Here is a 23873-nt window from a genome sequence, read left to right on the forward strand (position 1 = left end):
CTACACTCTCGCAATTCAAGGACAAGGAGGTGAGTGCCTTTATTATATTTCATCAACTGTTTTGATGTGAAATGTGGAAAGGGGAAGGGCAATATCTAGTCAGTTGTACAACTGAATGCATTCAACTGAAATGTCTCTTCCGCAAAAACCCAACCCTTCTGAGTCAGAGTACAGTGGCAAATTGGCAAGAGACACACAGAAACCTTTTTGCCCTTCCTTGAGAAGTCAATTTAGAGAGTCAGAGAGGTAAGATAATACATTTACCTTTCACGTTTTATATTGAAATGATGTAAACGATTTGATTGAGTTCATTTTTAAGTATGACCTTTCACAGGGTTCAGGTATAAATATAAATGTAATATTTGTTCAAGGTTTAACAATGTGAATACAGAAGAGTAAATGAAGGACTCTTAGACAACATATGATGTTTGTGACACTGTGTCACAATTATTAAAATAAGTCATCTTTCTCATATCTTATTTGTACATACAGCTGAAGTCGGAAGTTTACATACACCTTAGCCAACTACATTTAAACTTAGTTTTTCACAATTCTTGACATTTATTCCCAGTACATTTTCCCTGTTTTGGGTCAGTTAGGATCACCACTTTATTTTAAGAATGTGAAATGTCAGAATAACAGTAGAAAGAATGATTTATTTCAGCTTTAATTTCTTTCATCACATTCCCAGTGGGTCAGAAGGTTACAGTCAATCAATTAGTATTTGGTAGCATTGCCTTTAAATTGTTTGACATGGGTCAAACATTTCGGGTAGCTTTCCACAAGCTTCCCACAATAAGTTGGGTGAATTTTGGCCCATTCCTCCTGACAGAGCGGGTGTAACTGAGTAAGGTTTGTAGGCCTTCTTGCTCAAACACGCTTTTTCAGTTCTGCCCACACATTTTTTATAGGATTGAGGTCAGGGCTTTGTGATGGCCATTCCAATACCTTGACTTTGTTGTCCTTAAGCCATTTTGCCAAAACTTTGGAAATATGCTTGGGGTTCACTGTCCATTTGGAAGACCCATTTGCAGTCAGGAAGCTTTAACTTGTCTTGAGATGTTGCTTCAATATATCCACATCATTTTCCTATCTCATGAAGCCATCTATTTTGTGGAGTGCACCAGTCCCTCCTGCAACAAAGCACCCCCAAAACATGTTGCTGCCATCCCCGTGATTCACAGTTGGGATGGTTTTCTTCGGCTTGCAAGCCTCCCCCTTTTTCCTCCAAACATAACGATGGTCATTATGGCCAAAAAGTTATATTTTTGTTTCATCAGACCAGAGGACATTTCTCCAAAAAGTACAATCTTTGTTCCCATGTGCAGTTGCAAACCGTAGTCTGGCTTTTTTTTAATGGCGGTTTTGGAGCAGTGGCTTCTTCTTTGCTGGGCGGCTTTTCAGGTTATGTCGATATAGGACTCGTTTTACTGTGGATATAGATACTTTGTACCTATTTCCTCCAGCATCTTCACAAGGTCCTTTGCTGTTGTTCTGGGATTGATTTGCACTTTTCACACCAAAGTACGTTAATCTCTAGGAGACAGAAAGCGTCTCCTTCCTGAGCGGTATGACGGCTGCCTGGTCCTATTATGTTTATACTTGCGTACTATTGTTTGTACAGATGAGTGTGGTACCTTCAGGCGTTTGGAAATTGCTCCCAAGGATGAACCAGACTCGTGGAGGTCTACCATTTTTTTCTGAGGTCTTGGCTGATTTCTTTTGATTTTCCCATGATGTCAAGCATAGAGGCACTGAGTCTGAAGGTAGGCCTTGAAATACATCCATGGGTACACCTCCAATTGACTAAAATTATGTCAATTAGCCTCACAGAAACTTCTAAAGCCATGACATAATTTTCTGGGATTTTCCAAGCTGTTTAAAGGCACAGTCAACTTAGTGTATGTAAACTTCTGACCCACTGGAATTGTGATACAGTGAATTGTAAGTGAAATAATCTGTCTGTAAACAATTGTTGGAAAAATTACTTGTGTCATGCACAAAGTAGATGTCCTAACTGACTTGCCAAAACTATAGTTTGTTAACAAGACGTTTGTGGAGTGGTTGAAAAACTAGTTTTAATGACTCCAACCTAGGTTTATGTAAACTTCTGTCTTCAATTGTATGTAGTATACAGATCCAGGAGTGCATGCTATGTGCATCATTTTGAGCATGAATTTCAGATTAAATTTATTGCGATTGGATCAGTATGTACAGAAAAGATAAGTTAATATATTCACCAAAATGCAGCAGAGACGTGACCAACCATTTGGTCAGTCATATGTTTCCTTCTTCATCAGACCGCAACAATTTTCTTCTTAGCATTCCAATCAGGTTAATGAATATTACTAAGTAACATAATCAAGAAAACAGCCCACAAATACCTCAGCTGTCACCATAATTGGTGCTTATTTAGTTGTGTTTTATTGTATAATTTGTTTTGCAACCATGCTATCTCACAATCTGTACACCATCTGGTGTTCCATTGGGGAAAAATGTCAAATGTGTAATACTGACTGTATGATGTTTTGTTTTGTATATCTTATGCTATATTCATACAGATATGGCCTCACCAAAGACAGTTTGCTACTTAAGTGTCCTCTTGGTATTTTGCTCTAGTCTGGAAAAACAAGATTGCTTGGAAACTCCAAATGTAACATCAGAGGTAAGAGGCCAGTAAATATGGACTTAAACTAAAAAAAAATGTTCACAAGGCAATTTTAAGCAATGTCAGAGAAATACAATATTGTTTGAGCTACATATCTTTAGATGTATCACTATTAACATAATATGTTTCAAAACAGATTTGTTTGTTCATTCCATTGGTGCAACTACAGCATGTATACATTAAAATTACACAAACAGCACAGTTGTGTAACTGTATCCACATTGTAATAACACTGCACATCCCTGTGTATCTACCATGCCAATACATAGGTCGCAGTTGTAAATGAGAACTTGATCTCAACTGGCCTACCTGGTTAAAAAAAGGTGAAATAAAAACATATAGGGGAATTTTCTGAGTGTTAAAACACATACTTAATTTGACGCAATGATACAAATCAATTTTTAAAAAATTCATCTATCTTTTCCAGGAATCACCCACTGATGGATCACAAGTTCCTTCTGGAGAAAAGCGAGAGGGTGAGTCAGCTCAAACCTACATGTCTGCCCCCATAATGTGCCTTTAGACACCTTAGAAAATGACCAAAAAAAATCATGTTTTTATGCTCACACAAATCCGAAATGATTAAAACATCATTATTTATCTCACTGCCCTTTGCCATTGGATATTTGCTGTGTGCAGGATATTTGCTGTGTGCAGGATATTTGCTGTGTGCAGGATTTTTGCTGCGTGCATGTTTTTATTTATTTCTTACATTTCTTAAATGCCCAGATAAATCTATCCTGATTTATTTGATATTGACAAATGTTCTACATAAATATTCTGCCGTTGGTGTTTTTTGTAATGATTTAAGTGACCATTGTGTTGTTGTTGCTGTTAGAAATACTAAGGTTCCTAAGACAAACCCACTTTTTATTCGTAAGATAAATTTGAAGTGTTTTAATGAGCAGGCTTTTCTCCATGATTTGTTTTATTTTGACTGGAGCAAGATTGAGTTTATCCCTGATGTGGAAACTGCCTGGAAATTCTTTCATGATGTTTTTTTTCCAAATAGTAAACAAACACGCCCCATTCCTCAGGTTCAGGGTTAAAGGGCGGGATAATCCATGGTTTTCTTCTGAGCTGTCTTGTATTATTCATGACCGTAATCCAGCTTGGGCTAAAGCAAGGAAATCATGTTCTGATGCTGATTGGCTTATTTTTAGGCAGTTACGAAACAAGTGTTATTTTCTTCACAGGAAGGCCAAGTCTGCATATTTTATGTCTGTTACCACTGATAACCTGAATGACCCTAGAAAGTTTTGGAAGGCTATTAATAACCTCTTAGAGCTACCCCCCTACTTTTTTCAATTTCTGCCTGAAGACATACCCAAATCTAACTGCCTGTAGCTCTGGCCCAGAAGCAAGGATATGCATATTCTTGGTACCATTTGAAAGAAAACACTGCCGTTTGTGTAAATGTGAATTGAATGTAGGAGAATATAACACAATAGATCTGGTTTAGATAATACAATGAAAAAAAACATATGTTTTTTCTTTTTATTGTTGTATCATCATCTTTAAAATTAACAAGATTAAACAAACATTCAGATAGGATGATTGGGACAATTTCAGTGAAAAATATAAGAGGGCAACAGTACTTGTGCAAAGTGTCAGAATGATAACTTCCAAAATGAGTGTGCTACATGACATTTATCATGAAGTCACCCAGGTGTCCCACACAAGTAGCCCAAATGTACCCAAGTGGCCAAATTGGTGAAGGTATACATTTTGAAACAAATAACTACATACAAAATGCCAAAATGGTATTCTAATACACCCCCCCCTCAAAAAAAAAATGGGGGAAAAATTATAAAGAAAAAAAATATATACATTTACAAAATAACATGGGTAACTATTTACACACTTTCAATATTTGGAAGACCCGAAGGGCTATTTATATAGCCCTTCATACATCAGCTAATATCTCAAAGTGCTGTACAGAAACCCAGCCTAAAACCCCAAACAGCAAGCAATGCAGGTGTAGAAGCACGGTGGTCAGGAAAAACTCCCTAGAAAGGCCTAAATCTAGGAAGAAACCTAGAGAGGAACCAGGCTATGAGGGGTGGCCAGTCCTCTTCTGGCTGTGCCAGGTGGAGATTATAACAGAACATGGCCGAGATTTTCTTTTTTTTAAATAATATGTTTATTATTTTACAATAAAAAATCAAATAAAAAAGACAGCAATACTAACAATGACATTCATTGTACTGTTGAATGGGATGGCCAATTTAGAGGACAAAACAAAACTTAACTCACACATACACAAATAAAACAAAATCCTATTAGGTGGTACATGTATAAGAAGACAGCATATAGTCATTACAAGCAGTGTAGTTAAGACAAAAATAGATATTGAGTGGAGTACAGCACAGAGTAGCAGCAGATCGTCAACCCAGTTATGAAGCGGGACTAGACCATTTATCCAGTATCGGCTGCCATATTTTGTAAAACATTGGACTTCTATTGGAGGTATTGTATCGAATCTTCTCCATATGTATTACATTCCCTAAATCCCGTAACCACATTTCAAAGATGGGTACAGTCTCCAGTTTCCAAAATTGCAATATGAGCCTTTTGGCTAATAGAGTACAAAGAGAGACAGCTTTCCCTTCGTGGTTATTCCCATCAACTGTACCAAACAGAGCGGTCAATGGGTCTGGGGCTAGAACTCTATCAAAGGCTCTAGATAAATAATCAAAAATGAGAGCCCAGTAAACATGTAATTTAGGACATGTCCAGAATAAGTGGGTCAACGTCCCCTCATCCTGCTTGCACCTCTCACACAGTGGTGAGGTGTCCGGGAATATTTTATGCAGTTTTACTTTTGAGTAATGTAACCTGTGTATCACCTTAAACTGTACAAGGTTGTGTCTGGCATTCACTGAACTGTGGTTTATATTCCTCAGAGCTTCTACCCAGTCCTCATCTGAGATTTCTGACCCAAGTTCTTGTTCCCAAGCCCTTTTAATGGTGTCTGTGGATACCTCTATGTGGGCCTGTAGCACATCATACAGTCTAGAGACCAACCCTTTTGAATGGGGTTTGACAAGGATCAAGCTATCTAATGTAGGACTATCTGGCTTCATGCCTTACTGTGGGATATGTGTCCTTACGAAATTCCTGATTTGGAGGTATCTGAAAAAATGTGTTGTTGGCATGTTGAACTTTCCCTGTAATTGTTGAAATGAAGCTAACTGACCATCTATGTATAGATTACCAATTGTTGTGAGCCCCTTCTCCCTCCACTGTGAAAACACCACATCATCCAATGCGGGGTGGAAAGCATGATTCAGGCAAATCGGGCTGTCAATGTATACAGTGGGTATGTTAAGAAAATACCTAATCTGTTTCCAGATCCTAAGAGTATGAAAAATGACTGGGTTAGAGTCATAGGTGGATTTTTTCACATCTGATGGGCTATTAACAAGTGCAGGGAGTGAGGAACGTTGACAGGAGGCCTGCTCAATCAAAATACATGCAGGCATATCCTTCTGTCTCATCGCAGGTAAACTTTCCCTCCAGAAAGACACAATGTTCAGATTAGCAGCCCAATAATGCTGTTTAAAGTGAGGAAGGCCAAAGCCCCCCTCTATTTTGTACTTGCATAAATGCTTCTTTGAAATTCTGGCTGCCTTGTTATCCCATAAAAATGGAGTTACTATTGAATCCAGTTTCTTAAAATAGCTTTGTGGTATGAAATTGGGTAGACATTGGAAGAGGTAAAGAAACCTGGGTAGGACAACCATTTTAATAGCGTTTATACGACCAACCAAGGAGATAGGCAGAGTTTTCCAAAAATCTATATTTTGTTTAAGCTGATATATTTTCATGTCCCAATTCGCTTTCAATAGCTGATCAAGGTCTCTTGTCACTACAATGCCAAGGCTTGTGAACTTGTCCATCACTGTTCTAAACGGGGTAGATTGCAGAAATTGCATATCCACAGGCCGTGATATTGGCATCAACTCACTTTTTTGCCAGTTTATCTTGTAGCCAGAGAAGGAGCCAAATGTGTTTATCAAGTTAAGTAAGGGTGGAATAGAAGTTTTAGGCTTGGACAAAAACAAAAGAACATTGTCTGCATATAGGGAAATTTTGTGCTGTGTCCTTTATTTTAACAGAAGCTATATCGGCACATGCCCGAATGCGAGTAGCAAGGGGTTCCATGACTATAGCGAAGAGAGCAGGCGAAATAGGGCACCCCTGTCGGCACCCCTTGAACAAGCGGAATGACTGCGACATTTCTTGATTGGTTATGGCCGAGATTTTCAAACGTTCATAGATGACCAGCAGGGTCAAATAATAATCACAGTAGTTGTAGAGAATGCAACAGGACAGCACCTCAAGAGTAAATATGAACAGTTTAGAGTTCCATAGCTGCAGGCAGAACAGTTGAAACTGGAACAGCAGCCAGGCCAGGTGGACTGGGGACAGCAAGGAGTCATCATGTCAGGTAGTCCTGACGCATGGTCCTAGGGCTCAGGTCCTCCTCCGAGAGAGAAAGAGAGAATTAGAGAGAGCATACTTAAATTCACACAGGACACCGGATAAGACAGAAGAAGTACTCCAGATCTAACAAACTGACCCTAGCCCCCCGACACATAAACTACTGCAGCATAAATACTGGAGGCTGAGACAGGAGGGGTCAGGAGACACTGTGGCCCCATCCGATGAGACCCCCGGACAGGGCCAAACAGGAAGGATATAACCCCACCCACTTTGCCAAAGCTCTACACAATATGTGCTGCTGATGCCAGGTGCCATAGCAGTCTCTTTGTGCTGTAAAGCAGAGGGTCACCAAGCATGTGGTGCTGGTGATTGGGGACTTCATTTTGCAAAGAACACAGCGATGCCTCCATGCTGTGCCCTTTTGGCCCTGAGGCACATCCATGCCTGCAGAAATACATTTGGGCAGATGAACACCACTTGTGGGAGGAGCTGGATGAACCAGCTTCAGTGGGGGATGGACACCTTGGCCCTGGGGGCTGCCATTCGGAGTCAGTGTCACTGTGAAAGAAAATGTTCAGTTAGAATAGTTTCAGATATGAGCCCTGTATCAACAGGTATAATAAACAGATATATATATATATAGAGTACAGGGAACATAAGGTTGAATATATTATTATAGACCTGCTAGATCTACTGTCTCTTTTATATTATGACATTTCAGCTAGATCTACTGTCTCTATTATATTATGACAGACCAGCTAGATCTACTGTCTTTATTATATTACAACAGACCAGCTGTATCTACTGTCTCCATTTCACTTTGGCCATTGTTGTGGGCCTGCCCTCCCCTCAACAGCCTCAAATAGGCTATTTCATGTGGGTTGGGGTGGGGCGGCAGACACACACATCTCACATTTCATTACATTACATTACATTATTATATATTGCTTCTAAAAATAAATCACAAATAATATTTTATATTATTAATTTCAAACAAGGGTATTAGCATGAGAAGAACTTACCAGTCCAAAACGATGTCCTCTCCATTCAAAGAAATATTTCTCCACTTGGGAATCGCTAAATGAATCATCCTACAACAATCTCTGTCTCACTTTTCCGATTAATGTATTCTAAAATTGTGTGTAGATCTGTATATCTAGACTTAGATTTAGCTTTCCCTGACTTAGTCGCCATACTGATTGATATGTAAACAGCTGAATATGCGAAACAACACTGTGCGTAATATGCATTGATCCTTCCGGTATGAAACTTCAATAGCGAATGACTCTCTTTACGCTGGAGTTTACTACATGGATTGGTCTTGCAACACACAAACATTACCTATTGCCGTTTACCTCAGCTCATTGGCTATCTACCCAGCTAGATTTCAAGACGATCAGTGGTCATTGGGTTAAAATAAAGTCAATCAACAAAACAGCGGGCAAATCATTGGTGCACAATGATGTCATTACTTGTTGTCTTCAAATCGGTTTCTTTCAGTCAATACGTCCTGCAAAATGACCCATCAGGTTTGGTTGTGTTACCAGCAAACCAGTTGATTGCAGTGAAACCAAACATGACTGGAAAAGTCACGTTCTGTGTGGGTATTTACCTCGAATGTGTCGTCGAAAATGGAATGAGACGGAATTCACGACACAAGCGGTTCACAAAATGTTTCGTGTTAGGCTATAAAAACTGATTTTATCAAACAAAAAATAATTCATTGTGTAACAATGAGCATTGGGATTGCAAACAGACGTCAAAGGTAAACGATTTATTTTAATGCAGTTTGTGATTTTGTTAGCCTGTGCTGGTTGAAATTGTTCTGGGCTCTATCCTCAGATAATCACATCGTATTCTTTCGCAGTAAATCCACAGTTGGATTAGCAAGATTCTAGGCTTTCGATACATGTGAGACACTTGTATTTTCATGAATGTTTAATATGACTATTTATCTAGCGATCACCGTATGTTGTGGAATTTCAGCCCGCTACCGGGTTCCGTGCTCAGAGAGGTTAAATTGTCTGTCTTTAATGGTGTGCCCCAAGGCTCTGTACTTGGTCCTCTCTTATTCACTATTTATATAAATTATTTAGACAAAAATGTCCAAAATGCGCAACTTCATTTTTATGCTGATGATACTGTTATTTACTGTTGTGCCTCATCTCTTACAAAAGCTTTCCAAACTGCTTTTTATACTGTTCAACATACCTTGTGTCAATTGAAGCTCATCCTCATTATACTTTTAACCTTAGCAATGATTCTAAGACGACACACTAAGCCTAACCAATAGTTCACAGTCATGGCAGTGGTATATCAACTGGCCCAGCTGTTAATCCATCAGCCCATTCTGCCAGTCAAGTCATTCGAGAGAACATGTCCAAACACTAGACTATCTGGACTGACAAAACTAAACTAATGGTGTTTTCTAAAGCAAGAAATAGACCTCTGAACATTTCACCTACTACTACCTGTCAGGGCAAGGAGACTGAGGTTGTAACCTCATATAAATATCTTGGAATTTTATTGATGACGGCCTATCTTTTAAATTGCATTTTAAATTGGGTTTTATTTTAGGAATAAGCCCTGTTTTTATTTTGAAGCCAGAAGGAGGCTAGTATCAGCTACATTTATGCCTTTAATAGACTATGGGGATATTTTATATATGAATGCTTCCGCTCAGGGTTTGAGATCAATTGACACCCTTTACCATGGTGCTTTGAGATTTATTTTAAACTGCGAAACCCTTACGCACCACTGCACTTTGTATACCAGGGTTGGCTGGCCTTCTCTAGTCACTCGTAGGATCAGTCACTGGTATACTTTTATTTATAAAGCCATTTTGGGTTTACTACCATTTTATTTGGGCATTTTTATTGTTCAGAAATGTGGTGGGTATTCTCTTCATTTCCTGGACTTTATCCTGCTAACTGTTCCAAACGTCCGAACTGAATTTGGTAAAAGAGCTTTTATGTACTCTGCGCCATCGTCTTGGAACGCCTTACAAAATACTTTTAAACTGGAAGAACTTGTCCCGATTGGTATTTCTAAATCACTGATGAATGATCTTGAGACTGATTCCCTGACCTGTCAATGTTTTTAATTTGCTGTTTTTGATTTTGTTATACTCTTGTGAATTCTATGGTTTTTACTAGATTACTTGTAGTTTTTCATGTTGTTTGTCTGTAATTTTTGTAATGACTTGGTGCTGCCTATCTTGGCCAGGACGCTCTTGAAAAAGAGATTTTAAATCTCAATGAGCCCTTCCTGGTTAAATAAATCTATCTATCTATATATATATATATATATATATATATATAAAAAAATATATATATATTTTTTTTAAATGTACAGTACCAATCAAAAGTTTGGACACACCTACTCATTCAAGGGTTTTTCTTAATTTTTACTATTTTCTGCATTGTAGAATAATAGTGAAGACATCAAACATATGAAATAACAAATATGGAATCAAGTAGTAACCAAAAAATAAATCAATATATATTTTAGATTTTAGATTCCTCAAAGTAGCCACCATTTGTCTTGACGACAGCTTTGCAAACTCTTGGCATTCTCTCAACCAGCTTTACCTGGAATGCTTTTCCAACAGTCTTGAAGGAGTTCCCACATATACTGAGCACTGTTGGCTGCTTTTCCTTCAGTCTGTGGTCCAACTCATCCCAAACCATCTCAATTGGGTTGAGGTTGGGTGATTGAGGAGGCCAGGTCATCTGATGTAGCAATTCACCACTCTCCTTGGTCAAATAGCCCTTACACAGCATGGAGGTGTGTTGGGTCATTGTCCTGTTGAAAACCAAATGATAGTCCCACGAAGCGCAAACCAGATGGGTGGCGTAACGCTGCAAAATGCTGTGAAAGCCATGCTGGTTACATGAGCCTTGATTTCTAATCAATCAAGACAGTGTTACCAGCAAAGCACCCCCACAACATGACACCTCCTCCATACTTTACGGTGGAAAATAAACATGCAGAGATCATCTGTTCACCTACAGTACTCTGTGACTCACATGGACACGACGGTTGGAACCAAAAATCTAAAATATGGACTCATCAGACCAAAGCACAGATTTCCACCAGTCTAATGACCATTGCTTGTGTTTCTTGGCCCAAGCAAGTCTCTTCTTAGTATTGGTGTCCTTTAGTAGTGGTTTCTTGGCATCAATTTGACCATGAATGCCTGATTCACGCAGCCTCCTCTGAACAGTTGATGTTGAGATGTGTCTGTTGAACTCTGTGAAGCATTTATTTGGGCTGCAATCTGACTTGCATTTAACTCTAAGGAACATATCCTCTGCAGCAGAGGTAACTCTGGGTCTTCGTTTCCTGTGGTTGTCCTCATTAGAACCAGTTTCATCATCATTTTCCAGATTGACTGACCTTCATGTCTTAAAGGAATAATGGACTGTCGTTTTGCTTTGTTAATTTGAGCTGTTCTTGCCATAATATGGACTTGGTCTTTTACCAAATAGGGCTATCTTCTGTAAACCAACCCTACCTTGTCACAACACATCTGATAGGCTCAAGCGCATTAAGAAGGAAAGAAATTACACAAATTAACTTTTAACAAGGCACACCTGTTCATTTAAATGCATTCCAGGTGACTACCTCATGAAGCTTTATGAGAGAATGCCAATAGTTTGCAAAGGCAAAAGGTGGCTACTTTGAAGAATCTCAAATACAAAATGTTTTGGTTACTACTGGATTCCAGGTGTTATTTCATATGTTTGATATCTTCACTATTATTGTACAATGCAGAAAAGTGTAAAAACAAAGAAAAACTCTGGAATGAGTAGGTGTGTCCAAACTTTTGACTGGTACTGTATGTATATTTATTTTTATGGTCCACAAGAATTGCACTTCGGGGACAATAAAGATCTTTTGAATTGAATTGTTTCCACAGTGACAGCAACCCTCATTGAGAAAGTTGGTGAAGTTGAGTTGGACGTCTATAATATTCCACTTGAAGACATACATTACCTAAAGTTCCATGTGAAAAGTGTAACCTACCCCATCCTGATCTCCAGTGTGTTAAATGTAACAGACATGAACATTACTACCGGTAAGAGTTTTTAATTGTTATTTTTTTCTTCATTTTATAAAAGGTTCAAGACCTTACAGGGCTCATGTGTTAGTAAAGGGTGTATTTAAAAAACTAACTTGGACGTTGTTGGCATCTCCATGTTGAGGATAATCAGTCCACTTCCCCTCCATTCACAGAATGCTCCTCAGACCCCAGTGCATTCAGGTGCAGATGTGAGGACCAGTATAGTTGGTCATGTGATCAGTGTTCCTCCTATGGGTCCTGTGGTGAGATCGTTGATGGTAAAATACGTGGATGCCTAAATAACTATCCTTCTGATGGAAAGTTCTGTCAGCCAATCACAAGTAACTATTTGATTCTCACTTCCACTTGTTGTTTGACATTGTACCTGTTGTTGTAGTTGTATGTAGTTGTTTTTGGCAACGTCGCCCAGCTGCGTAATTCTTCTTGGTGACACGTCTTTTACCTAATCCCAACAGATCCAAGTCCAACTACTACAGCAGGTATTCCAAGAAGTTACTCAAGCAATAGATTACATTTACTGAAAATAATAGACATGCTTGTCATGATTTATTCAATTGTAATTTTCCATAGAGCCATCAACCACTTATGGGGAAATTATTGAAATTGAGTTGGACATGACAGATATTTCAGCTACATTGATAGATGTACTTAGGGCAAGTGTGAGTGGCCTGACCTACCCTGTCCTGATCTCCAATGTGTTAAGTGTAACAGAGGTGAACTTCACTACTGGTAAGAGATTTCTGTTGCTGTTGCTCATTTGAGTTTTAATTCCTTGTGCATTGTAAAATATATTCAACAACTGGTTCAGTTATTTTCAAATAGTTGGTCTCACAGAAAACATTGATATGATGATGTTCAATCCACTCTCCTTTCATTGACAGCATGCTATCCAAACAACACATGCAGATGTGAGGATCAGTATGGTTGGTCATGTGACCAGTGTCTCTCTTATGGGTCCTGTGACAACATCACTGATGACTCCTGTGGATGTATCAAAGCCATTCCTTCTTATGGACCGTTTTGTCAGCCAATCACAAGTAACTGTTTCCTTACCACCTCCACTGTGCTAGTCTAATCAATGTTTATGTATTCGTTCAGCAACATTTACACTCTAAGCTTACCCCTATCTCCTTTACCACATAGATCTGACGGCTTGTACAACACCATCTCCAACACCAGGTATGAGACAATTATTCATGACTATTTAATTAACAAACGTTTTACTGTACTAATTAGAGTCTTACCAAGAGCAACTTGCCATAGTGTTATTCATAGTTGTATATTTACTTGAGACCTACAGCTGTAAGCCAACAAGCTGTAAAACAGATTAGAGAACCAGCCAGCATCATAATCATCTCATATTTCTCTGCTACCACACCTTTTCCAGTAGAAGAGGAAACAAGTACTGGTTTTACACAATATTCAATGTATTTCAAATATATGTCACAGTGTCAAAAATCCACTGACCTCTTCAGATGTGATTTTGTTTGGGTTATCTTTTTTTACCTTTATTTAACTAGACAAGTCAGTTAAGAACAAATTCTTATTTACAATGACGGCCTAGGAACAGTGGGTTAACTGCCTTGTTCAGGAGCAGAACGACAGATTTTTACCTTGTCAGCTTGGGGATTCAATCTCGCCACCTTTCGGTTACTAGTCCAACGCTCTAACCACTAGGCTCTCTAACCACTAGGCTATCTCAGAGTATTACACAATGAACAAATTATGGCTTGTGTATGGAAAGTAATTTACATCTTCAAAAATAGATTCTCTGTTGGTTAATTAAATATATTTAAAAGTCCATGACAAATAACTTGAGCACTCCAACTCCTGCCGTAACAAGTAAGTTCCTTATTCCATGTAGTTACGGTACATAACTACTCTGTTAAACAAAATGCAATTATTCAGTGGTACACAGCAATATCAGTAAAGTAAATACTTTTACGCGTTAGTGCCAACAACAAAACAGTCCACAGCAAGTTCAACAACTCCAACAAACCCCTCCAGTACAACATCAAAGAAACAAATCAATAATGTCATTTCATTGGACCTACGGTATTTCCTTGTGGTATTATTGAGTCGGGCATCACCAATATTCCAGTAACACCAATGTGTTATATATCATGTTTTTATGTTCCACTGTACCTCAGTACCAACATAAAAACACAGAAAGTTCAACAACTCCAACAACACCCTCCTTAATTTGACCTATTTCCTTGTTACATGTTTGAAAGAAGTTGGACATCGCCAAAAAAACAGTTACTCTAATGTCTTCATTAAATTGTTTTTCTGTTCCACTGTGCCTTAGTGCGAACAAAACAAAACGGTCAAAAGCAACCTCAGTTATACAAATGTGTAATTACATTTTTAACTTCCGTATTCTTATATTTTGTTCTGTTTTTTTTTAGAAAACACACTGAACCTACAATTTACTATGGCTATCACCTTTGACTCTAACTTCAATGATGAAAATAATGCAATGTTCAAAGATATTGATCAAACTGTGAGTATACTATATTCCCTCATGCTTATCACAATGTCCATGTGCTGTAATGTAAAGTGTCAACCTGGACTCAGGGTTAGATGTAACATAGTAAATGTAAATCGGTCTCACTCCATTTAGTATGACAGATTACATTTCGTATGGTATGTATTAATTTGTGGATGTCCATTGTAAATTTCGCATGATATGTGACAAATTACAATTTGTTTGATATGTACCAAATGTTCATTTCATGTCCTTTTCAATAATTTATTTGAAATCACTCTTGATCAATAATCATTTCACTGTCTCACACAGATCAAAGTCATATATAAGAGAAACATGCGAGGCTTCATATCAGCAAAGTTAAATAGGTTCAAGTAAGTTTTGCTCCAGTGTTATTACCTCTATTCAATACTTTATCATTTTATATTATTTCATTTCATGTGCTAATAATTTGAATATTCAAATACTAAATGTCGCCTTAAATTTCTCAACGTTCAGTTTAATGTATAATTTCAATCCCAATGTAACAAACTTCTTCTTCGTCTGATGATGAGTATAGGAAGGATCGAACCAAAATGCAGCGTTGTAAGTGTCCATGATAATTTATTATATCAGAACACGAGAAAATTCAAAATTAGCAAAGTGCAGGAAAGAAATGAAAATCGAAACAGTTCTGTATGGTGAAAACACAGACACAGAAAACAACTACCCACAAACATGAGGTGGGAACAGGCTGCCTAAGTATGGTTCTCAATCAGAGACAAAGATTGACAGCTGCCTCTGATTGGGAACCATACCAGGCCAAACACATAGAACTATAACACACAGAACAAACATAGAATACCCACCCCAACTCACACCCTGACCAAACTAAAATAGAGACAAAAAAGGAACTAAGGTCAGGACGTGACACTCAGGTGATTTTGAGGGATGTATGGGCCATATAATAGTTGCTGCACAAATGTAAAGAATTGAAGGTTGCTGAAATTCTAACAATTTAAACTGTGGTCTAAAATGTCCAATATAACAAATACATTTTCAGTATATGCCCCAGAGCCGTGGCGGTTCTAGCTTGTATGGCTCCCTGGGCGAACCACCGTTTTCATGATATCATTGACGTGATGTGCAAATGAGCGATAGAAAACGGATTGCGCAAATGTCACCATTCTAAAAGATGTTGTGCGGGCGACCCGCCCCCGGCCCATGATGCCGCCCAGGCCCATGATGCCGCCCAGGCCCATGATGCCGCCCAGGTCCATGATGCCGCCCAGGCCCATGATGCCGCCCAGGCCCATGATGCCGCCCAGGCCCATGTCGCCTATACTTAAATCCTCCACTGCCCCAGAGACAAGAGTTTCCCCTCGAAATGAAAAGAACTTGGGGTTGATGTTATACAGTGTATGTATGGGCTATTTTTGCTAATGCATGCTATTCATTTGTGGATATGTTTTCTGATATTTTTTTCTCGCATGAATAGGAGTGGAAGTGTTATTGCAGATTTTACTGTTATAACAACAATTGTCAATAATGTGGAAATTGCAAAAGCAAAAGAGGATATTGTCTCAACACTTGGAGAAAAATATAAAATAAGTAAGTACTTGATTAGGTTAGTATTTGGTGGATTTGGTGGACCAAGTTAGTTATTACTTGTCCTGAAATACATTCAAAAAGTATTTTGATGAGTTTAAACTGTGGCAGCAGTACATGTCAGTTGATTTTAGATGAATTGTTCATTTTCTTGCTTTTCTGGTGTGCATCAAAAATATTGTCACAAGAACTTCGCTTAAATTCGCCTTCATGTAATCCCATAATTCATGACATGTAATCTACAGTTGTAATATCTATAAGATTACAATTATAAATATTGTATAATTTCACAAATCCCATTGTTCTCTAGGGTTTACCTGCTTGAATAATACGATCTTTGGCAGTGGACAAGTGAATGAGATAGTTGTAGCTGACTGCAAATTGGATGAAGTAGGTCAAAAGACTGCTATTTGTCAAGAAAATGGACATTTTTCAGTTCGGGAGAATAACTGTGTCTTAAAAGAAATTGAAAACCTGTTTTTTTTATCTCAGGTAATATGTTAACATAAAAACATTTTCACTGGATATAAAATATACTCTACATAAAAATGTTTTAGTAATGATGGTATTGCTTTGTTACAGTACTGTATATAGTATCAATCCTTATACACACTTGTTTTTCTTTCATCACTTTTAATTCCACACAGGCTTTAGTGGGGACTGGTCTTCCAGTTTTTTTGGAAAGACTCCGCAACAGTACTTTTAACCTCCTAGGTAGAATAGTTGCATCACCTGCAACTATTTCTACTATTGTTAATATTCTAAAAAATGTTGCAAATGTGTCCCGAAGTACCCCAATAAACAAACCATTGATGAAGGTATGTTGACATCAACAGTTTCACTTTTATTAGGATTTCAGTAATCCTGTACTAATTCTGATTTCTATCTCGATCTCTAGAATTTCCTGGAAACGGCAGGTGTACTTACTTCAAATGGAGCAAAAGCCTCCTGGGTTGATCTAAACAAAAACCTCAACAAAAACGAAAGCTCAGCCTTTCTGGGCACCATTGAAACACTTTCCAATTTCCTTACCGATGACTTTTTTGACATAGAAACGCCAAGGATTATTTTAAACAAAACCACAGTCAACAACTCAATCAACAACTTATTCAATTTAAACTCATCTGTTCTGATAGACATACCGGCATCTGAAGCTTCCTTCAATTCAATCACCATAATAACATTTGACTCCTTGGATAATGTTTTACCTGCGAGAAACAGTAGCAGTCTGAACAACAGTGTCATCAGTGTCAACACCATCAACGGAAAAGTGGTTCTGGTGAAGGTGAATGGCACAATCAAGAATGTGACGTTCAGTTTTGACGTACTGGACAAGAAACTGGCCAATCCTCAGTGTGTTTTCTGGAACTTCAACCTTTTTGACGGCCTTGGAGGATGGGATGATAAAGGATGTGAACTGCAGTCTGAAAAGAATGCCACTGTCACCTGTCACTGTAATCATCTGACCTCCTTCTCCATTTTGATGTCGCCTTCCATTCCAGCTGTGTTTCGAGCTTTGGAATTTATCACTTACATTGGAGTTGGCATATCAATGGGTTGCTTGGTTGTGTGTCTCATCATTGAGATGTTGGTATGGAATGCTGTGACTGGAAACAACACATCTTACATGCGTCATGTCTCTATAGTGAACATCGCCGTTTCCCTTCTGATTGCTGACATTTGGTTCATTATTGGTGGAGCAATTTCCGAAAATGAAAAAAAAGATCTTGCTGCGTGTTCCACAGCAACATTTTTCATCCACTTTTTCTACCTGGCTCTGTTTTTCTGGATGTTGGTCTCAGGCCTTTTGCTGCTCTACTGGACTGTCATGGTGTTCTCTCACATGTCTAAACCAGCAATGTTGGCCATCAGTTTTTCTTTGGGCTATGGAGCTCCCCTCATCATTGCTGTCATAACTATCGCAGTGACAGCCCCAGGGAAACAATACATCAGAGATAATGATGGGGTTTGCTGGCTCAACTGGACAGAGTCAAAGGCCCTTCTGGCTTTTGTGATCCCTGCCCTGACCATAGTGGTCATCAACCTTTTGATCCTGATTGTGGTTCTGTTCAAAATGCTGAGGAGAGGTGTGAGGGATGTTACTCAGCCAGATGAGAGAAATGCTTTGGTGGTCATCGCCAGGTGTCTGGCCATTCTGACTCCCTTCTTTGGTACTACCTGGGGACTAGGAGTAGGAACCATGACTACACCAAACAATCTAGGAATCCATATTGTGTTTGCAATCTTCAATTCATTACAGGTATTTAACTCAGTTAAATAACACTAGTAAATAACTGGTCCTCGGTTAATAAGTGCAATTGACTTGAAAGATTTTTTCTTTTAAATGCATTAAATTCCCGATGGCATGTTATACTAAGTTAAGATTTGGATGAATGTTTACAATTAAATATATACTGAATTTGGTATAGTAATTCCATCCTTCACCATGTTATCATTCAAAGGGTTTGTTCATCTTGGTATTTGGAACACTTTTGGACAAAAAGGTATGTTCCTGACCCACTTACTGATACCTCTCATATTATGTATTGTAATGTGCTTTGTAATGACAATGAATATTTTTGATGAACTCCTTGTCTGTGCTTTCAGATCCGGGAAGCTCTGACAGGAAGGTCACAAGTGTCCTCCAACCGCACAAAGGTAAGGGATTTTTTTTTCGCGTGCGCTGAAATGCTTACTTACAGGCTCTAACCAATAGTGCAAAAAAAGTTATTACGTGAACAATAGGTAGGTAAAGAAATTAAACAACAGTAAAAAGACAGGCTATATACAGTAGCGAGACTATAAAAGTAACGAGGCTACATACAGACACCGGTTAGTCAGGCTGATTGAGGTAGTATGTACATGTAGATATGGTTAAAGTGACTATGCATATATGATGAACAGAGAGTAGCAGTAGCGTAAAAGAGGGATTGGCGGGTGGTGGGACACAATGCAGATAGCTCGGGATAGCAAATGTGCGGGACCACTGGTTGGTCAGCCCAATTGAGGTAGTATGTACATGAATGTATAGTTAAAGTGACTATGCATATATGATAAACAGAGATTAGCAGCAGAGTAAAATGAGGGGTTGGGGGGGCACACAATGCAAATAGTCTGGGTAGCCATTTGATTACCTGTTCAGGAGTCTTATGGCTTGGCTGACCTCCTCCCTATGGGCTGTCTTGTCGTTGTCGGTGATCAGGCCTACCACTGTTGTGTCGTGGCTGCATAATATAGTTTGATTATGTTTATAATTAAATAATTATGTTATAAATCTAAATTATTTGTTGCTGGCCACAACAGGTTTATTACACTATTGTCTATGCTTACTCATGTGACCATTTTATTGTATTTATGACTTTGTTGAACATGTTAGGAAGTTTACTACCTTTAAGCTAGTATTGAATGTTTTATATTTGTCACGATAATTTTCAATCCCAATGATGATAACTAAACAATTATTTAAGCTTTGACCAATACCCTAGGTTTGTAAGACCCTGGGTTTAATGATAATTAGGCAAAGACTCAGCTTCTGCAAAAGGTCCGTAAAGTTTATTCAGAGAACGTTCTGAAGTCCATAATACAAAGACATATCATTTTATAACTCCTACCCCCCACCTACTTACACGCACACCCCGACTGTAACGGCATTCTTCCTCCTCTTCTGAGGAGGAGTAGCGAGAAGGATCAGAGGACCAATGCGCAGTGTGGTAAGTGTCCATAACGTTTATTTTAAGACATAAACTGAACACTATGAAATACAAAACAATAAACGTGAACATGAACGAAAACCGAAACAGTACTGTGTGGCAGCAAACACTCAAACGGAAACAAACACCCACAACTCAAAAGTGAAACCCAGGCTACCTAAGTATGATTCTCAATCAGAGACAACTAACGACACCTGCCTCTGATTGAGAACCATACTAGGCTGAAACAGAAACCAAACATAGAAAAACAAACATACACTGCCCACCCCAACTCAAGCCCTGACCATACTAAATAAAGACAAAACAAAGGAAATAAAGGTCAGAACGTGATACCAACACACGAACAGTAGGGGGATTACACGCACACACAGACACACAAACAGTAGGTGGGATGTGTCTTTCCCCACAGTCCACACTCCTCGTATATCACTACCAAGCTGGCAGTTCCATACCGCTCCCTCCCTCATGAGAGGGACCTTGACAGTGTCTCTTTCATGTCGTCAGTTTTTGAAAGTTCTAACCAGGTCAGGTCATGTTTAATTGTTGTCATGTTTAATTGTCCTCTGTGTTTTCTTAGACACACACACACATTTCTCTCCCTTACTTATCTCAACCAAACCTTATTGGACTTAAGTTTATCAATAGTTACGTTAGTCTAATTTATTCATTACACATGTTACATAATCTAATAATTATGTTTCAGGGTGGAATTCTTTAGTCATTTCCTTAAACATACAAATTCCCTTATCAATATTATATTTTCATTTCAGACCACAAGTGCTGCAACATCATCGTCAGGTGGTTTGGGCTTTTTCCGGATACGGAGGAGAAGTAGGTCTATAGTATAAAGCAATACTCTTAGGCAATTGGGCACAACTTCCCATTAAGTTGCCCTTATACTACAGTACATAGTGCCATTGTTTGACCTATTGTTCCTACTGTTCCAGATGTTTTCAATGTTTCTGCAGCTCCAACATCCGGCCCTACTGGTGCATCATAGACTTTCATCAACACTTAACTCAATGCAACAAATGTGATTATAATGAAACAATCAAAAGGTGTTGCCGCACATCATCAATTGACGCACTGGGTTAGAGTAGATAACACCTTGAGTGTGACCTTGAAGTGACTGCCACTAAGAGCTGACCCCAACTCTCAGTGACATCATTAGGGGTTATGTCTTACACAAAGCGATTGATTCTGAACTATATGGTATTTGAACTTTTTATCTGGATTATTGAGGATTATATTGAATAACATGATTATTCTTTTTTTTGTGGGGTGGGGGTGTTTAAATAAGAGTATGACTGTGTAAATGGATTAATCAGCTAACATGAAGAATTGAGATTGTTCCTGAAATAACACATTACATTCTCTCTTTGAATAATTCAATGTTCATTTTGTCACAATTTGTATTACGTTTAATTTACATGTAAAAGGTCATATGTTCTCTTGTCTAAGACATTGCTCTTTGGATGCTAAAGAATAGTTGTTGATATCATGGTTTAAGTCATTATGTGTGTATGCAAATTCTGAGGGAGACTAAAAAGAGGGCAATAACGGCTTTACATTGAGCGGAATGTAAGATAGGCACCGCACACACTGATGTACAATGCATTTGTCCCAACCGTTGTGCTACAATTGAGTTATTATTCTGTACCAAAATAATAACGTGTGTTGAGAAGACACAACACAGTAACAACATTTGTGCAGACAAACTCCATTGTATCACAAAAATATATGTTCTATCACAATTATTATGTGTCAAATCCATTGTAGATCAGCTTTATGACCTCACTTATGATCCATGATGTATCTCGTTTTGTCTCTTCATGTTGGCTATTATCAATTTACATGTTGCATGCATGCTTTGCTTTTTTATTTAAATAAAATGTGGCAAACAGCAGTCGTTCAGCACATTATCTGATTTGATTTCGCATGATCTTGCATTAACTTAATCATAGACCATTATATCTTGACATCCCAACTGTACACGTGCCTGTAGGGATACGGTAGTTGGCACAATGATGATATAATAATTATTTGAAGGACTGCACAATGTTAACTAAAGAGCATGGAAGGTAATGGGTCTTTCTTGGTTTCGTTTCACACAGAGCACTTAGGCTACTTTGTTTACATTCAAGAAATGGCACATATTTCTGTAAGTTTAATTATTAGTTAAAAGAAAATTATTAAAATACTTTAATTAATTAGTTAATTAGACAATTTTGTTGTGTTGTTCTGGCAACCATTGATACAGTAGCATGTTTAGTCTAGGGAGTGTCCAGAGGATGTACATACAGTAAATCAAGCTGCCTCATGCTACAAAAACAGGAGATAGGCTCCTGCACTATGGGCCATTCTGGCTTGGACAAGGCTTACTTTTCCCAGGCTTACTTACTTACATGTTTTGTATGCATGTGTAAAAACATATATGTTTTGTAAAATTACCTCCAGAATTTCTATAGAATTACAACACCTCATTACAAACTTTGAAACAGCCAAATACCAATTCCCATGTCAATTCACACAACATGTCAACACGTCCTGTCAGCCGGCAGTCAAACTGCACGACAGTGCTGTCGTTCACTCGTGAAACTAAAACTAACCTCAATGGCTAAGTTTAGGCATCAATTCAGAGTGGTTAAGGTTTGGGTTAGGGTTAAAACATAAATATTTTAATGAAAAGAAACAACAACAATGTGCCTATCACTGAGATTGAACCTGCGATGTTTGAAGCCGTAGCCCACAATTTAGCCCATCCTCAACCAAATGTTGAGCATGGGCTAAATGTGACATCAACACAACCAATCATGATTGTTAAACAAATCACTTCAAAAAGTAAGTTACCTTTGCACATTTGTCCAAAATAATTCCAGCACTGTGCACCCGCCAACTTTCCTTAAATTCGGAAGTGGCTGAAATGATCCAACCGGAGAAAGCATCTCAACAAGCAAAACAGTGCCCCTCTTTCTTACTATATATAGCCCATGTATCTTATGCTGTTTGGCCAAAAAGAGTATTATACATGCCACACTCTTTTTGACCAGACAGCATCCGATACATTGTCTACACATACTGAGACAGAGGGGTGCTGTTTCACTCGCTCGGTTGCTTTATCTGAGATTGATGAGTCTTTCTGTCGGCGCATGTCTCGTCAAATAAATTATTAACATTTAAATGTTTAATTTGTTCAGGCAAGGTGGCACAGTAGGGCGAGCCAGGCCTCCTAAGGCCTGCCCATAACACAGGCCCTGCCTCAACCCCATCCACCACACCTGAGCCCTGAGGCTACTATAACAGGCACTTGCCTGGCCCCCAGTGGACAAGTAATTGCCATGTAAATATATAATGTCACTTTACTATTGTAAAGCGCGTGGATAGCGTGTAATCCACTGGAGTTTGGGATTATATTAATTTTTATCTAAAAAAAATAGGACTTGTTACAAAATACTGTATACTTTGCATGGTGCGTTAACTTCCTAGTACAGGTAATTCTTAAAAAGAGGCAGGTCTCCATTTCCTACAAACAATAAAAATGGTAGAAATAATGTCTGTGGATTTGCGATACTCCTAAAACATGTGCATGATTGTGGCTTTGACTCAGCCTTTGTTCTGGTTTCTAAAAGTAGGAGTGGAACAACATATTAGGTGATGTTTCTTTAAAGTCTACTGTAAGCATAACTTTATGATAACCATCAGTTTAGTTAAGCAAATCTGTGAGGTCAGGACAACGCATAGGTCTACCCATAGACAGTATAACCACATTGATGGATTGGCATTACAGTAAAGTAATAAATGAGACGCAAACAAAAGTTAATGCTAAAATAAGACTAAAAGTCATGTCATGAGTGAGATCAGTTAATTAGTTGAACACAATTGAAT

The 23873-nt window shown here is 38.4% G+C and overlaps 1 protein-coding gene across 1 annotated transcript; it reads left to right on the forward strand.

Moving 5' to 3' along the window:
- The first annotated feature begins 201 nt into the window (after positions 1 to 201).
- On the forward strand, positions 202 to 21894 carry LOC112217649 (adhesion G protein-coupled receptor F5-like). The gene is made up of 19 exons (XM_042300798.1): positions 202 to 246; positions 2562 to 2665; positions 3096 to 3144; positions 12039 to 12197; positions 12356 to 12523; positions 12659 to 12682; positions 12774 to 12932; positions 13085 to 13240; positions 13347 to 13382; positions 14612 to 14706; positions 15004 to 15065; positions 16169 to 16281; positions 16589 to 16770; positions 16926 to 17096; positions 17177 to 18538; positions 18741 to 18782; positions 18886 to 18936; positions 20759 to 20819; positions 20936 to 21894. Exons 2-19 carry the CDS (start codon positions 2564 to 2566, stop codon positions 20986 to 20988), a joined length of 3045 nt encoding a protein of 1014 aa, XP_042156732.1. The 5' UTR covers positions 202 to 246; positions 2562 to 2563; the 3' UTR covers positions 20989 to 21894.
- Positions 21895 to 23873: the final 1979 nt, after the last annotated feature.

This window comes from Oncorhynchus tshawytscha, linkage group LG18 (assembly GCF_018296145.1).
Source record: "Oncorhynchus tshawytscha isolate Ot180627B linkage group LG18, Otsh_v2.0, whole genome shotgun sequence".
Taxonomy (NCBI): domain Eukaryota; kingdom Metazoa; phylum Chordata; class Actinopteri; order Salmoniformes; family Salmonidae; genus Oncorhynchus; species Oncorhynchus tshawytscha.

Excerpts from the sequence above, each read along its gene's own strand:
- LOC112217649 (XM_042300798.1), top strand. The coding sequence starts at position 2,564 with ATGGCCTCACCAAAGACAGTTTGCTACTTAAGTGTCCTCTTGGTATTT. Across the intron at positions 12,524-12,658 it reads GTTCTGTCAGCCAATCACAA|ATCCAAGTCCAACTACTACA; the intron begins GTAACTATTTGA and ends TAATCCCAACAG. Across the intron at positions 14,707-15,003 it reads TCAAAGATATTGATCAAACT|ATCAAAGTCATATATAAGAG; the intron begins GTGAGTATACTA and ends TGTCTCACACAG.